The 17,129-nt window shown below is 42.7% G+C and overlaps 2 protein-coding genes across 2 annotated transcripts; both read right to left on the bottom strand.

The window, feature by feature from the left end:
• Nucleotides 1–468: 468 nt before the first annotated feature.
• adgrg3 (adhesion G protein-coupled receptor G3) lies at nucleotides 469–10,338 on the bottom strand. The gene is made up of 12 exons (XM_079157653.1): nucleotides 10,277–10,338; nucleotides 9,998–10,052; nucleotides 9,620–9,707; nucleotides 9,280–9,408; nucleotides 8,214–8,378; nucleotides 8,061–8,115; nucleotides 7,879–7,970; nucleotides 4,839–4,957; nucleotides 3,719–3,999; nucleotides 1,230–1,332; nucleotides 758–1,074; nucleotides 469–668 (listed from the first exon to the last, which is right to left on the bottom strand). The coding sequence occupies exons 1-12, from the start codon at nucleotides 10,332–10,334 to the stop codon at nucleotides 553–555; spliced, it is 1,578 nt and encodes a 525-aa protein (XP_079013779.1). The 5' UTR covers nucleotides 10,335–10,338; the 3' UTR covers nucleotides 469–552.
• A 614-nt stretch (nucleotides 10,339–10,952) lies between these two features.
• On the bottom strand, nucleotides 10,953–16,883 carry LOC306697307 (adhesion G-protein coupled receptor G2-like; the record flags this gene model as incomplete). The annotated part of the gene is made up of 6 exons (XM_079161132.1): nucleotides 10,953–12,510; nucleotides 12,639–12,967; nucleotides 13,709–13,814; nucleotides 14,629–14,956; nucleotides 16,432–16,524; nucleotides 16,752–16,883. 6 exons carry the CDS (start codon nucleotides 16,881–16,883, stop codon nucleotides 12,398–12,400), a joined length of 1,101 nt encoding a protein of 366 aa, XP_079017258.1. The 3' UTR covers nucleotides 10,953–12,397.
• Nucleotides 16,884–17,129: the final 246 nt, after the last annotated feature.

The raw sequence follows: 17,129 nt of genomic DNA, 5'->3' as shown, positions 1-17,129 counted from the left end.
TGTTTGCCAAAACCCCCCCCCCCCCCCCCCCCCCCCTACTGTGTCTCTACCGGCCTAGGGGGCGGGTTGAGAGTAGGAAGTGTGGAGTCAGCAGGCACTCAGTGGCAGAATAAAACAGGCAATAAAAGGTGTTTTGAGGAAGTGCCAGTTACCGCAACCACGTGAGGTCCTTGCACATGCAGCCATAACTGGCCACCCAAAATATGATGCGGTTTGCTTCAGTGGAATTCAAGATTAGCTGTGGACAGACACAGACACTCACTCGCTCACTCACTCACGCACGTACGTACATATGCGAGCAATTCACACCTGGCAGAGATAATAGTAATTGTATTAATACAATTGTTATTACTGTAACCATAAGATTCATAACTGTCGCAACAATAAATAATTAGAAGGGGTTACTGTTCATGATGCATGTTTGCCTAGGCAAACTTCATTTAAAGAAGTTACATGACATGATTAAGTTATGGTCATTTAATGCTTATATATGACTGGAGGCCAGTAAGCACCTAATATAGGCGACCACTAACACACGTGTCGCTGTGAATATTAGTTATTGAAACTGGTTGTCATCACTTTCTGAGTGGACGGGTCTCTGACTGAGGAGTTGTTGTCTGACCGAGACTTGCAGGACAGCGCCAAGGACCACAGGAACATGAATACACCTAGGAAGAAAGAACGGAACAGCTGTGAATCCTTCCAACAAATAAAAAAAGCTGGATGGATATGTTACGAGGGTCATGCACGTACTCACCCTGTAGGGAGTTTAGTATCGTGAACACGTAGATCCCAAAGAGGGAGGTGTAGGTGGTGCTCGCTAACCCCCAAGGTAAACCCAGCACGCAGCTGAGGCCCAGCACTGTGGCACAGTCCTTCCATAACTTCAACCATTTTTCTCTGGTCATCTTCTTCGAGTCACCGCTGCTTTCAGCGCCTCCACCGCCCGCCCTCAGCCCCCAGAGCTTAAACACCACCAGCCCCAGCATGCAGGAATTGCACAGTATCACCAGGCACGGGAAGGCCACGGTAGTGACGAAGCTGACCGAAAGCCTGTGGCTGCTCATCCAGCATCTGCAGGTTATTACAAAACATTTTTTATTTGCATCAAAGTTAACTTTGAATTCCAAATACCCTCTGAGGAATAAAGCTGTATGTATTTGACAAGAATCCAAACCTCCCGTGTGGTTGAATACTTAAAATCGTAGCAATGGATCTCGGTTTCTTACATCTCCGCTGTTGAATTGCGGTTGTCAGCGTCCCTCAGTTCCAGCCTGTATTTTCCATAAACGCCTGAAATCCCACAAACCACTGCAATCAGTGTTGGGAGACCTGCATCAAGACAAGACAGGTACGGAGGTTCCTTTAACAAGCCCAGACTATGGTTAAATATGCCTGCGTGCACACAGACAGAACAACAGAATATATACCACACTTGTTTTGACAGCGTGTGGCTACAATTACTTTCACGTTGTGAGTCTTTGTGCGAGCCTGAACATGTGAGGTAGGAGGGTAGTGAGAAATGGTCTGCTGCGCCCCCACTCTAAGCCCCTGGCCCGATTTTACATCACGGCTGGGCAGACCCGAATCGCAAGATGCCCTTTGTTTTGTTTTTTTACTACATTCAAAGACCAAAACACTTTTAATATCTACAATCGAGTTGCAATAGTTTTAAAATATTTTAAAAAGCAGTGGTATTTGTATTCGCTGCAGACGTCCTCTTTTCCTCTTATTGCATTGATGCTTTTTACAGTGGCATTAACAGCTGTATCACCAGCAATCAGCAGAAACTAGTAGGAAACCAAGCATATCAATTACAAATGTAAAACTATGTAACTTTACAGCTTGTTTCTGCTGCCCCTGAGTGGCCAAATGGTATATTACATTTCATGCAAGTAATGGAACTACTGACACACAATGCATGTGGGGCCTTTGGGCTCTGAAGCCCTGCTGCCTGCTTCGCCAAGTTGGCAATCCTGACTTCATCATGATACCGTGTGTGCATGCTACAACAGGAGATTCAACTATAGACAGTATATAAGAAGTGGACGTGGTCATCTTGAAGTCACTCATTGATTTGTGGACTGATGTTTTGAAGACTCGAGTTCGGCGACTTCGCCTTCGGCATCTTGGCTTACGGCCGTTACCATGTTGTATTATTTGCCACCAATAAACAGAAGTTACGATATTTGGAATGTTGAGGAGTGAAGTGGCAGAGACCTGTCAATCACAGTAAGCCCGCCCTAAACCATGATTTACTAAATGAACATCATGCTGTATTGAATTCTCGAAACTAGAGATTGAGACCATAAACTCATGTTTACAATGTTTTCTGGGGAATAAATCAAGAGAGAAGTAGAGTCATTTTCTCATAGAAACTCATTTTATCTCATTTTGCATCCGGAGGAGTCGCCCCATGCTGGTCAGTAGAGAGAATGCATATTTTAAGACATTTCCGCATTGGCTTCACTCGGCAGAACCGGAGTTTGCCGCCTGGATTCAACTGGAACCTCATTGCTCTACTGCAGCCCTAGTGGTAAAACAAACTCCAACGTGTAACTTGTTGAAATTGCTCTAAAACAGGGGTGTCCACACTTTTTCGGCTTGCGAGCTACTTTTAAAATGACCAAGTCAAAATGATCTACCTACATTAAAAATGCTAAATATCTATTTATTTCTATATATATATATATATATATATACGGAGTATACTTTATATTTACAATATATGTTGGCGCACCTTGCATAACTGCATGAACCCTTATGGCACAATACAATTCTGTACATGTTTGGTCATTGCCTTACTCTGATGACTTGCACTGAATAGAATCAACCAGGTTTAAATATTCCGGACAGTAGCTGCTGGTAGCCAGCCTCAAGCAGACTTCTATGATCATCAGTCATGGTGGAACGATATTTGGACTTAATATTCTTCATGTGGGAAAAGGCTGACTCGCATAAATAAGTAGAGCCGAATAATGCAGTCAAGAAGGTGGCACATTTCCTCATGTTTGGTTACTAAAACTGTCCATGACAGCGTTGACATTTTTAATGCGAGTGAATCAACCTCAATATCTTCCTGAAATTTGCAGCACATAAATGTAGCGACTGGCTCGAGTAAAGCAAAGTCTTGAAAGCGTTTGTCAAACTCTGACAGACACTTGTCAATCTGCTCTGTGTAGCGCGCGCTGTCATGTTGCACACGCGCCTTCCGTTGCGTCTCCAGCTCTGACGCGAGGTTTTGGAAGTTCCCCAAATCATGGCGCTGCAGCTTTTGCTTCTTTAGTAGAAATAAATTGGAAGGCTAACTAATTAGCTCGCGGAGTTTTGCAGTAGCTCACGTTGTTGATCGCGCATACGTGGTGACTCGTGTGTTAGAAAAGACGTGATCTCACACTGGCTGCACTGTACGTCAATCAAGTGGCAAATGCCATGAGGACATTAATTTATTTTTGAATGGCATGCGATCTACCGGCACTTACACCGCGATCGACGTATTGGGCACCCTTGCTCTAAAATGTGAAAACATGAGTAAAGGACTTTGTATACTGAACAAACAATTAGTTTTAATTATTTACATGGCTGTTACCCACTAATGATCTCATTAAAAAAATAACTGAAGTTTTTATTGTAGTAGCACAATAAATCATAAATAGTCCATTATATTTACTGTTTACTCAGTTTTTTTTTTGCACCGTCTCAACCAGGCTCCACTCACCCCATCCCACCAAGCTGAGTTTGAGCAGGTATCTCCTGATGTAGATGTTGAAGACTCGAACTAGGAGGAGGTACAGGTGGAACCCCTCCAGAGCCGTCCAGGTGAAGGTGGCCAGCAGGGACCAGTGCAAAAGAAGACCCAGACCCCGGCAAACCCAGTCCTCCTCTTTCTCGTTCAGCTGCCACACCCAGAAGCAGCACAGCAGGAAGCTGAGGTGGAGGCAGAGCAGCGCTCCAGTTAGTTGCAAATGCACACCGATGGCCTTCTCGGGACGCCGCCGTCTGAAAGGGAAAAGGTTTATTACGATCATTTTTGTATTGCCTCTTCTGCAGATGCAGTACTATATGTGGCTATACATTAGATCAACCACAGAGCCTGTTTGACCCATGATGTGGCAAAACAAACGTCTGCAACATACAGTCTGCAACATCTCCAAGTCTCTTTAACTCTGGCTGTTAGTTCTTTGTATTTTATGTTTAATGCAAAAGTAATGTTTGTTATACCCTTTAAAATGTTTGCCATATAATATAGTTAAGTTAATTGCTCATGTTGCAAAATGTGCTTTGATGTATGTTTTTGCCCTATTAAGATGGCTCCTCTAAGGCTCCTCTGTTCTGTCCTGCTGTTGGATAATGTTTGGCTGACTCCTTTAAGTAGGTTTCAGTGCTAGTTAGGCTTTGATGGAGCAGGATGTGGAGCAACAATTTTTCTGACCGCAGATTATAGACTTTTCATGCACTTAAGAGGGCATATTTTTTTAAACAAACTAAATGTCAAATGCAAGATGATTTTATAATGAACTGAAACCTCTGGATGTTTAGTACTTTTGTTTAGTACTTGTGTTTTTGGTATTTAAATGTATGCACATGCTTGTTCGGATCTATCTTGACCAAGCAAGACGTACCAGATGTATAAAGTGAAACAACATTGGTCAAAGTACATCAGTATGACAAAGAAATAGAAGAAATGAATCCAGTAGTAACACACACTGCAGCCACATATTGCTTCACTTTTTTGACAGAAACGTCATTTGGTTAAACAAAACATTAAAGATATTTTATGGTATCTTAATATAATTCACTCTAGACCCGTGGGAATCATAATTTGAAGTCAAACTCACTGCAGACATATATAGATGATCAAGCTGATGACTGTGAAGAAGATGGAGAGTGCTGATCCAATGTAGGTGATATAGCTAAGGTTCACAGCATCACCTTCATCCACTGATAGCACGGGGTTCTGGAAGGGAAAAACATGGATTATAAATTCAATTTAAAATGTAGTTTAAGTTCAGAGGCTTGATAGAATCCTCTTCAGTAGATATATTGTAGATATTGATTTAGATGTGTCTTCAATAAAACGCTATGAAGTATGTTTATAGCCACCTGTTTTTGTATGCATTTTCAATCTGTGCGTTTTAAAAAAAAGGCAGATATCTCACACACACATACACAAATAAAATAAAGTTTGGCTGAAGTGGCGGAAGTTAATTTCTTTTGCCTTTTTTCTGGAAATTGTGTTCAAACTTGTGCTCCACTCTGATGGAAACCAGAATGACAATTTAGTTCCCAAAGGGACAAACATGTAGGCGACTGGACAAGATTTTGATATTGGAATCTATCTGGTTTCGGTTCTGCGTCCGAGTGGTATTGACCAATCACGTTTGAGCAGGCTCTGGTTGAATGCAGGTAAACAGTCCATGCGCAGAGCAAAAGACGGAGAACTCATTGGCTGAACTGTAAATCTTGGAATCCTGATGACGACTAAGCTTTTTATTGGTTTAAAATGAGCTTGTCCGTTCATAAATGGTAAGTACTTGTATAACGCTTTTCTAATCTTCCGACTTTAACGGGGTCGTGTCCATCAGGACCATCTAACATTCATATCATTCATGCACCGCAGGAACAGCCTGTGGGAGCAATTTCGGGTGAAGTGTCTTGCCCAAGGACACATCGACATGAACTAGCAGAGCTGGGGATCAAACCACCGATCCTCTGATTGAAGGACGACCCTGCACTACCACTTAGCCACAGTCGCCCCCATGCCCCACGTTATCTCCCAACTCCAACTCCAGTCGTGCATCTTTAAGTTGCTGATCGGACTGTAAACAATGAGCAGAGCATGGAAAAGGAAGTGTTGGCCTGAATATTCGCTGGCTTCACCGGATCATCAGAAATATCCCCCCTTGCTCCCCTTCTCGTTGCCAGAGCGATAGCCAACGGGTTCTGAGATTGTTGTGCGGTGACTCAGGCTGAATTGACAGTTTGCTATACGTCCACAAGTTTGTGGCTCACATTGGAGCGTCTGAACTCAATGTTTAATCCATTCCATACATGCTTGTGTTTATGACAGTGGCGGGCCGTCAGGGCCTGCAAAGCCTTCTCTGCTGGCCTAAACAGAATTACAAAGTTATAGCTATTTTATAATTTAATATTTTTTCTTAAATACATTTAATTTTTTCTTATATGTATTATAATTTATAAAAATATTTTTCCCATTATCTTATTTTGTCATTGCACAGCTACTGTGCTCCTCAGTTGCTCTGCTTCCAGTGCAGCTTGTTTTAAGTAGAGCTTTTATCCAATCAGATTTCATCTCTGTGTCTCTAGGTAGAAGAGAGGCCCCAGCCTGCAGACTCACCCAGTGCTGCCATGTGCAGTTTAAGGTGAATGGGGACGATATTGTTGATTCAACCAATCAGATCTTTAGTTTGAGATTCATGGACGCACCAGAGCGGTTTGCAGGCCAAGTTACGTCAGCATTACTGAGTCCAGATGCCTCTCTGCTGCAGTGTGCAGAGTGTGCTGTGATTGGTCAGTGGGCGGGCACGTGACTATGTGCCCGCGAAACATAATGCTTGCTAGCAGAGCTTTGTAGCAGACAGAGTTCAAGTGGAAATATTTGAAAGACATTTTACCTAGCTTTGTTTTTTTAATATGAAATGGCGGAAGGAGGAGAAACGGATTTAGTGGCGGAGTTACTGGGAACGCTTTTCTCAAGAAGGACATTTCTGAACAAACTGGACAGTAAGAAACGACCCCACAGCTAGCAGCCCTGACCAGCCAGGAAAAGGATCTGTATGCAGCGTCGGAGAAGCGTTGCACATGTTATGGCTGGGAATGTGTTTCATTTTAACTGAGCGTCGGTACTTTTGGAGAGACTCGAGTGGATCTACAACTCAACGACCACGTTCGCAGGGAAACAGCTCCACAACCGCGGCCCGCCCTTCACCGGTCCACAGCTGAAGACGACCACCGAACTGCGCGGAAGACGGACAACCGACCGGCAGCGGAAGACAACCGAACGTCGGTCGAAGACGACGAACGAACAGCGGCGGACCACGGACAACCGACCGGCGGCGGATCCGGTTGAATGGAGAAGGACTTCTTACTGGAACTGATGTACTGGGATTAAACTCTTTGTCAACAAAGAAAGGAGGATAGACAGCATTTCGTAAGTGAAGTTCGTTTGTTTACCTCTACTGTTCATTTGTCTATCGTGGCGTTTTTATGAATAATATTTGAATGGCTCGTGCTCGTGTGGTGGAATGCGTGGATCCGCTGCAGGTCTGCTGGATTGATTTGTTGCTTTGTTGTCATATGAATATATGCGACTGCTCTTGTGAGTTTGTCATTGTGTTACATTGATTTGGACTATATTGTCCGTTAATGACGCAGCGTCCCATCATGCTCGTATTCATGTATCTGCACTCTGCTTTTCGTGTTTTGTATGCTAGGTGTTGAACTTCATGTAACATTTTATTTCATTTGTCAAATGTTGCAGTGTTATGTGAATATGCGGCTTTTACACGAAACAAATAATAACCCGTAGCTGTGACGTCATAATGAGGTTATTAGAAGTGTCGAACAGCACTGAAGGCCCAGGTATAAAATCCCGCCACTGGTTTATGAGGACATCCTTCAGGCAAATGTATTTGCACAGCTGGTAGCATGTTACCTTGCACTGCAGATGGATTCTCGAGATATCACAAGATCACACCATAATCGCGGAGTCACATAGCACGCGGAAACATGTAGGAAACAATAACGCGCTTGTGTTTTTCTGTGAAAGTCCCTGCCCCTTTTTCAAACAGTTCCAAATGACGTCTTTCAGATGTGTCTGTGTGGCATGTGGCTGATGGTGGAAAATGATTATTTTACCACAAGCACAGCGAAGAAGCTCAGGTGGTTGCAGCTGCAAATGAATTCACTTCCATTGTCGCTGGTATCACAGCCGCTTGTGCTCCAATAACCTAGAAACACACGCACGCACAAATGATACAGTATAAATCATCTTTTCATTGAAGAGCAAAAAAGACTGTAGGCCACCCTGTGTAGCCTACCTGTTCCATCCTCAAGCAGTGACTCCTTCCAAAACACACAAGCCCCATCCTCCACCTGAAACATAACAAAGAAAAAACTATTCAAAACCAGAGGAAAGCAGAATAATACATTCTCCAACTGGGATGCCCTCACAGCTGCTTTTGTTCTTCTACCTGTTTGTTGTGTTTGAAGGTTAGTTTGATGGCTTGTGAGAGGTCACTGACAGGATGGTTCCCCGCCCTCACTGCCAGGACTAACCCCCCCAGAACAGTCCTTGGACTGGGCCTGTCTAGTGTGATACGTATCCCGCGTCCTGTTCCTTGAAGGGGGGGACTCAACTGCAATGACAGAGAGAGGTGACAGAGAAGACACGTGGCGTTAACACTGTTGTGTGGTCAATTACATTACATTACATTACACTACAGTCATTTAGCTGACGCTTTTATCCAAAGCGACTTACAATTCAGATGCTATCATACCGTAGGCACAGCTACGGGAGCAATTTTGGGGGTTAGGTGTCTTGCTCAAGGACACATCAACTTGCAACTAGTGGTGCCGGAGCCGGAGCCAGGGTTTGAACCACCAACCCTCTGATTGAAAGACGGCCCTGCCACAGTCGCCCCACAATCAGATTTGAATCAGCTTCTTCAATCGACCGTTTTCTCCATTTGCATTGATGGCCGACTGTGAGTTCATGGAAATCGATGCAAATCAGCATACTCAGTGCAAACAGACGGATCAATGGAGTCCCAATGAGACAGCGAGACGGACGAAAAAGGGAATAGAACATCCGCAAAACCTTTTTAAAAAAATTCATGTGGAGCATTATCCAAACGTCTTGTATCCATTTGTGGACTAATGGGAATCTAAACGTGACATTTTTTGCTGAACAAAGCATTTCCCATGAAGGAATCTGTTCAAATTCCTTCACGGAAGGATAAACCCATGATGCTTTATTTAGCAAGTCGTATGTTGAAGTCTATTTGCACTGATGTGCGTTTATTCTTCCTCTCTTCTTAACGCCATTCGACTCTTCTTTCTGGGCCCAAGGAGAGTCTGGGGACGTGAGTGCTGTACACAATTTATACTTTTGTTTGAACTATTTCTTTGAAGTAGAGATCGCTGTACAAAAACAGGAACTGAATTCCTGAACTGCAGCCGCTTCTCATTTCCCAAAGCTTACAAAAATGTCAAAAAAAGAGGTCTGCAGTGAAATGTTAGACCTTGAGAGCTACCGACCTTGAAGAAAGTGCTGTTGATCACAGTGGCCACCAGCAGCACCTCCTCCTCAGACGTGGCTCCTCTGCTTCTCTGGAGAGCTGAGGATGAGATTCGAACCCTGTGTTGAGGAGTAGGACTCTCATCCGCCTAAGAATTACAACACAAAACAATTTCTTTTGTTTTTTTTCATTTATGGAAAAGACGACACAGTGGAGCCGGACGCCCTGAACCCCGATTAGCATGATGAACTGAAATGTTTCTTCAGTTTCGCTCATCGTTGGCACATTTCACGCCCAACTCCCCATTGTTTGAGAGCCAAGTGAGACAACAGCTTGGGAGCCCAAAAATATGACCTCACCTCTTGCGTCCAGCTCACCCTCCGATGAATGAAGTTCGCCATTAAACGGCCTTTTACCGTACAGCTTCCAATTCTGTCCTCATAGCAGCTGCAACGCATATTTCACACATTTCAGCAATCCAGACAGATAAACATGAATAACTATTGATTTTAGGTCAGGAAACAAAACAAATACTTTGTCTTTTGTCCTTTGACATTATTCCTATGATTACACACAGCCATTTCCTAACACTGTGGTATAAACAGTCATGTGCTTTTGGTTCTTAAAAAGCTGACAACCTGGTGACTCCAACAGCATTATGGTATGTTATGATCATTTCTTATTATGTTTTAGGGAACACATGTGTTCTTTAGTGTGAGCTGAAGCGTGTGGGTTACCGGGTCCAGGGGACATCGCCTTTTTGACACGCGTCCCAGACCATTTGACAGGGTTCTGTCCGGGTGACAGAGAAGGAAAAATGAAAGAGACATTTTCGGGCATATTTTGATCACCACGTACAACTGTGTTTTCTTTTTTGTGTTGCACAAATGGTTGAGTAAGAGTCCCCAAGCAGCAGTATTTTTCTCTTGGTTTGAAACTCTTCGTCCTTAATATTACAACATTTAAAGCGGTATTCACCTCATAAGCTCGCAGCCGAAAGAAAAAAAACAACTCACCAAAAGCTTGGGTCATAGACAGCCACACGAGTGTGAGGGGAACGAGAGAAATCCACATTGCGTCTTGCTGTTCCTCACACTACACACACAGATGATGCACAGCCAGGTTCTACATGCTTGAGGTTTCTACTTGATGAGCAGGGAGTTTCACATCTACATATATCACATGGTGGTGGCGGAGCTGGGGGTGTACAGCTCACATGGACCAGAAGTCTTTTTTATCGGAAAATCTCACCGATGTTTCTCATGAGAGAGCAAAATGTCACATTGATTTATAGATTAGTGGTACTGAATTATCACTGAGAGAGAGAGAGAGAGAGAGAGAGAGAATTAAACCTCCTCCATTTATAATGTGAATGATTGTTCATAGAGAAAGAAATAATTTTTGACTATGAGGAAAGAGCTTAGAGAAAAGAGGAAGTTTCCAAATGTTACAGTTTTCCTACGCAAGAAGCAAAACACTTGTTAAGTCACAATGGCCAACAAGTACTGACACTAGCAGCTTGCTAGGGAAGTGAAACTCAGTCTGCTCCCACATTATGTTCTTCCACAGCTGGCAGCAGACATATGCAACTCACACGACCATTAAGAAGTTTTTTGAATAATTCCAAGATGCATAATGATTTCGAGGACTGTAAACCACACACAAATAGCAACACATTCTTATGTATTTCGACTTTATTCAGAAACACATGTACAATATTCTACAGAAGGCTAGTTAAGGACACAGCTTTACTGAAATCACACTTAAAGCGACACACACTTTTGAAGTTACAGAAAACAATGTTGACATCAAAAGTTCAGGGAATTTTCAAGCTAACACGTCAGGAGGGTTACATGTGGGAGTTTCCGTTGCTGTGCTATCAATGATTACATCATGGCTTTATAACCTAGGCCAGGGGTCGGCAACCAAAGAGCCATTTTGCCCCATTTTCCACCAAATAAAATCCATCTGGAGCCACAAAAGCAATTTGATACCACAGCTTATAAAGTTTGATATATAGTTATATTATATATACAAAAACTATAGTTAGTTCATTATTTATGAAATTATTGAACAAGAATAAAGACAATTCTTGGCAATTTATTGCTATTTTCAGTGACAGTATCATCTCAAACTCCAAGATAAGAGGTGTTCTCCCTTTGAAAGATTCTCCACTGTGCAAAAAATAAAATAAAGATAACCGTCATTTATTTCCATGTTATTTTTTGTCAAAGCCTCATGTCCACACTACTCCGTTACCATTTGAAGACGCATATGTTTTGCTACGTTTACACTACGCCAGAGTTTCAGAGCACCAAGAATGGAGGAGTTTGAAAACGCTCCCGAGGACGGATACGTTTGAAAACTCCGGGGTTGCTTTGTCGTGTCGACGGCGTAAACGCATACATTTGTAAACGATCACGTGTTCGCTCCTTGATTGGTTCTTAGCAGTCACGACGTGACGGAGATCATCTCGACAACGATGCTGAAACGCCGCGTGGACGGAGATTGTTTTCGTTTGTTAAACGTATTAGTGTGGATGTATCCTCAAGGAGCCGCAACAGAGGGACTGAAGAGCTGCATGCGTCTCCGGAGCCGCGGGTTTGCCGACCCCTGACCTAGGCCCAAACGCAGCGTCCCGCTAAACCCTGAACCCTCAGGGAGGGCAACGTCACATGTTACAGTATGTACAATTGTGGGCGTTTCTTTTTTAATGGGTTATTTGTCAAATAATATATTTAAAAATGTTTTTGTCAAAACGGCTTTAATAACAAAATGAAAAGAAATGGTTGATGAATAAAGTCGTGTAATTTCTGATTCCATGTGCTTTTGTGTTCCATCTTTAATCCCTAATGGCTTTGTGTAAATGTAATTTGCCAGGCTGAACACCCAGATGCCGTCCTCTTTGTTTACATTCTTTTTCTTACGTCTCCATGCTTCCACTGGTAACCCTGTGTCTGACGTCACATTGCTATGAATTGTGGGTAACTCAATGTCTCAAAATGTCTGCGAGAGAGCCCATAAACAGTCGAGGATTCTACACTGGGACAGAACTAAACCCTTAATGGACTTTGCGGGAACGCGCCTCAAAGTCTGTGAGTGAGGACATTAGGATTGGGCCGTGGACTGATAGCAGTCTAATCAAATTTGACTCCTGAAGTCTTCACAGGAGTGGAAGTCATTCTCTCCTCCATGTTTCTCTTCCTCTGCTTCTTGGCTGCCAGACAGATCCACAGGAAAATAAAGAAACCTTCACAAAGAGACGTATTAAAACCGTGAGTGGAGTTACAAGAGAATATATCTGACAAAGACAAACCCGTCAACACGTAGACAGATTAAAGAACCTTTGAACAGAGAGGAACAGAACGGGCAGCAGACCTTGTGTGGAGTTGAGGATGCAGAAGAGGTAGAGGATGGGATAGTTGACGTATCCTGAGCCCAGGAAGGCCAGGCCCCAGGTGGTCCCCATCAAGCAGGTGAGACCCATAACGGTGAGGCCACTCCTGCAGGTCTCACCGAACCTCAAGGGGTCCCCCTGATTTGCTCCCTCGGCCCCTGCTCCGGGCCTCGAGCTGCTCCTGAACACCCGTTTCATCTTGCAGATGTTGGAAGCCACTGCTATCAGTATGCCAGTGTTGAATACAAATATGAGGGTGAAATACACCAGGTTCAGGGAGTAGAAGAAGGAGTCATCCGTGATCCAGCAGCTGTGGGACAGACGTGGGACTATAGTTTCACCGATAATGCAGGGAGACATGCAGTAGAGCGCGTGAACATAATGATAAATAAATAAAATAACGTGATCTTAAATGTTTAAAGCTACAATCCATCCATTTTTTTCATGAAATCAAAAACAGTTTTTGATACTATTTACGGGGGGTATTTGTTCAGGAGTAGCCACTCAGTGTATTTATACTCTCTCATTACCTCTCTGTATAATAGTTTTCCTTGTTAGTGGCGGAGTCCGCCATTCGTTTGCAGCATTCAATTGTCTTCACTCACTCACACGTTACTGGTGTTATCACTGTAAACCACCTTGATGTTACCACCATAACAACAGGGGTGTGACCAAATTAGTGAAGATTATAATTTGAAGGCCTCTTTCATACACTTTTGATAGAAGATTATAAATACACAATATATTTTGTATGTGATATACAGCACGTCAGAAGATGTTTATTATGTACACTATTTCTCCTCTCGGACATGTTTGTCATATTTAGAATAATCGTGTATATAAATCATATATGTGAATAAACATAAGCTACATTGTGATAAACCATGTGTGAAAATGGGAAGAACCCTGCAACACAAACCCTGTATGAGCATACAAAGTATACAAATGATGGATTGTGATTATTATTCATTTTGTAAAGGGTTTGGATTATTATTCTAGTGAGAATTGATTATTTCCCTCAGCTTGCCAGCAGCAGCTAGTAATCACTTACATGCCGTTGGTTTGGTTAGTATCAGCCACCCTCATTTGTGTGACTCCATAAAACTGTTTAAAGTCCTTCACTCCCAAAGAGACCGCCACGATGACACCGGGGATCCCTGAGAATCACACAAACACACACGGCTCAACATCGCAGCAATTCTGAGGTGGAAGATGCGTTTAAAGACACAACCTGCTCCTGATGGACTTTTTCCACATCAAGTGCGCACAATATGACATCACGTCAAGAACGTCAAGACATTTCCAGTGTTTCGACAACAGAGTTTGATGGCAGGAAACCTTCGAAAAACACGAAGGAAGCAGCTCAATAGCCAAAATTCAAAGGCGCAGGCGGCAGAGAACGGGTTTTGGGCTTCACTAGTCTGAGCAAAATCACTTCAGCTTGTTTTAATTCTGTCTAAAGAAGGAGTGAGACCAATCATACACTTGTGTCACTGTGAAAAACCTTTCAGTGATTGCACGCTCAAAGTTCTGCTGGTCATATTTCTTGACAATCCGGGACGTGTTTTCAACAGCTTCATTAAAAATATCCAGCAAGGCTGGTGATGTTTGGACAAATCCAGGGCCAGGCACGGGTTTGGAACTAGTTTGTCATGACACACATCCTTCAAGTTTTTTTTTTTGGATTTGACAAAGAATTTCAGAATTTCAGATAAATAGTCTGATTTGTGTTGTGCTATGCTCATTTTTTTGTTTTTCCATTTGAAGCGCCCTGTAGTGGTCGAACTTTCAGGGGTACGTTTCAGGTACTCTCGTGGACATATCCTGCAAGTTTTGGTCTATGTGCTGAACCATGTCCTTCTAAAGTTCATCGGTCAACATCTTGAAAACTAAATAAGATATTGACAAGCTCTTTGATACTTACCGATGGTGTCATTAGTAAAACGGAGTAGGCACTCTTGCAGCACTCACCCCATCCAGCGAGAGACAGTTTGGCCAGGTAGTGCTTGAAGTAGGTGTTGAACACCTTTATCAGCAGAAGATAGAGGTGAAGTGCCTCTATGGCCATCCAGGTGAAACAGCAGAGCAGGGAGTAATGCATGAGGGCCGCGACAAACACACACACCCAGGCCGGCTCCACCGTGGCCCCCCACTCGGTCAGCAGGAAGGTTGTATTGAGTAGGAACAAGGCCCCGCTCAGAGATACATGAATGGAGATGGAGAAATCCATTCTGTGGTTTCTGAGGAAGAGATAGGAGGAGAACGAGTACACGGTCGTCTCTTGGACATCAGCTGAGAGCTAGCTGCACAGAATACACGTATACCTACCGACTGAAGACATATATGATGAGGGACAAAGCGGTGAAAAACGCAGACAGGCTGCAGCCTATGTAACTGATGGAGGACAGGATTTTCCAGTGGACTTCTGAAATTGGGTTTTTCATCTGCAGAAAAATATCGACATCGATATTATTTCCAATTTACAGGTTCACTTTTACCAAACGTCTGGGGACAAGTCAGAGAGTGATTTTCAACACTGAATGAAGCGGTACAGTACTAAATAAAGATGAGTAAAGGATTGGCTAACGGGTTAATGTATCATGGGGAACACATCAGTCAAATCAAGAGAGTCTTCTCACCAGCAGGACGGCAAAGGGTGTTGAATGGTCACAGTTGCAAATTATTTCAGTTGGGTAGACAATGGTCTCACATCCATCTTTTTTCCACAGCAAATCTGGAAACATGAACACGATAACTTGGTTAACTCTATCAGGTTGAATTCTGCTGCTGTCTTAAAACATCATTCTATAAAGATGGGACATTTTCATGCAGAAATAATCCGTTTTTTTCCATTTAGTGCAATAATAAACAATAAAGATTACATTACTTGTCATTGCATGAATACAAATAAAAAGCATATATATATACATATATATGTGTGTGTGTGTGTGTGTGTGCTAAATTGTTTTTATATACACACACCCTTTTGTTGTACAATGAATATGAGTTATAACATGTCATTGACGGCTGACAAACAGTCTTAAACACAGAAAATAAGACACTATAAGACTTCTTAAGACGTCTGAAGATGCAAGCTAAGGCATTATAACAATAATAATGATTGATATATACATAATTTATTAATATATGTATACATTGTTATTATTATTAATAATAATAATAATGCTTTGCTGTTTATCCTGCTGTAAACAACAAACTACATATACAACCTACCATGTTCATGAAAATAGTGACACTGTAACCGGGAGTCATTCTGTAAACATACAAAGAATACAGAGCTCTTGAAATACAAAAGCATGAAAACATGGCTTGTCACGTGGCATCATCAAAATAGAGTCAAATCAAGTCAATCTCATGAAAACTTTTGCCAAATTGTTTACATCCGTACAATCTGTGCAGCATACAGCACCGTCTATCCTTAGAACGATCGAACTATCGAAACAGATCGATGCTAAGAACGTGAAAGCATGCATGCACAGACAGACTTACTTCCATATCCCTGAGTGAAAGATTTCGGAAAGTCATCTTGATTGGCGTCTCCAGATTACGAAAGGGTTCTTTGCCCAGTAGCTCTATCCTGAGAACCATTGATGAGATTTCTCCCTGTCCAAACTAAAAGACAATTTCTATGACAGTGTACATATATACATAGTATATATATACATATATATGTGTGTATGTGTACTGTGGAAAATGCAGGAATAAATAGGATGAACGATATACTTGGAATTGGCTATGGTGCATGTAGCTGACCAAACCAACAACCCTGCTCTCCTGAGGGATGCTCTGCAGGTTATACACAGGCAGCCAAACGTCAGGGATGGATGACTGGTTCTGAGGCAACAGCTGACCGTGGAAAGAAGAAGATGAGGTTAAGAAGGGCAGTTTGTGGATCACATTCAAAGCGCAAAAAAACAATCACCAATATTAATCTTGATCGACATTTAATAAGTTCTAGCTGAGAACTGCCTAAACCGCCATCCTGACGTAACAAAGTATTTAACATCACGTAATCGTTGTCATCGCAGTTCCTTCTCAAGTCATCGGCGCCATCTTCATCGCAGCTTGTGTACCTGTGGCGCTTTTATCTGGATCCTGGGGTCGGGGGAGTTGAGCGCAGCCTCACTGATGTTGACCACGTGCAGAGACAAGCTCTTCAGGCTGTAGATCATGGAGCCGCCGGTGTCAAGCTTGGACATCTGCATGATGTTATGGATTATCTGTCTCTCTGTACTGCAGAAAGACAATGAACATCAATAATTTGCCGTCATTGAGGATGTGGAGAGGAGAGGAAAAGAGTGGAGATCAAAATCTGTTCATTGATTGGTCAGCTGATCTGATGGCCGGGCTGTTGTGGGACCAGCATTACTGTCATATTAATAACATTGAAAGATTGTTAAACTGTAGATGATAGGTCAACTACCTGTGGAAACAGGAAGGACAGCAGCGAC

The sequence above is a fragment of the Pholis gunnellus genome, assembly GCF_910591455.1.
Source record: "Pholis gunnellus genome assembly, chromosome: 1".
NCBI classification, from domain to species: Eukaryota; Metazoa; Chordata; class Actinopteri; order Perciformes; family Pholidae; genus Pholis; species Pholis gunnellus.
Note: the sequence above shows the minus strand (reverse complement) of the source record. Positions and strands in the feature narration are given on the sequence as shown.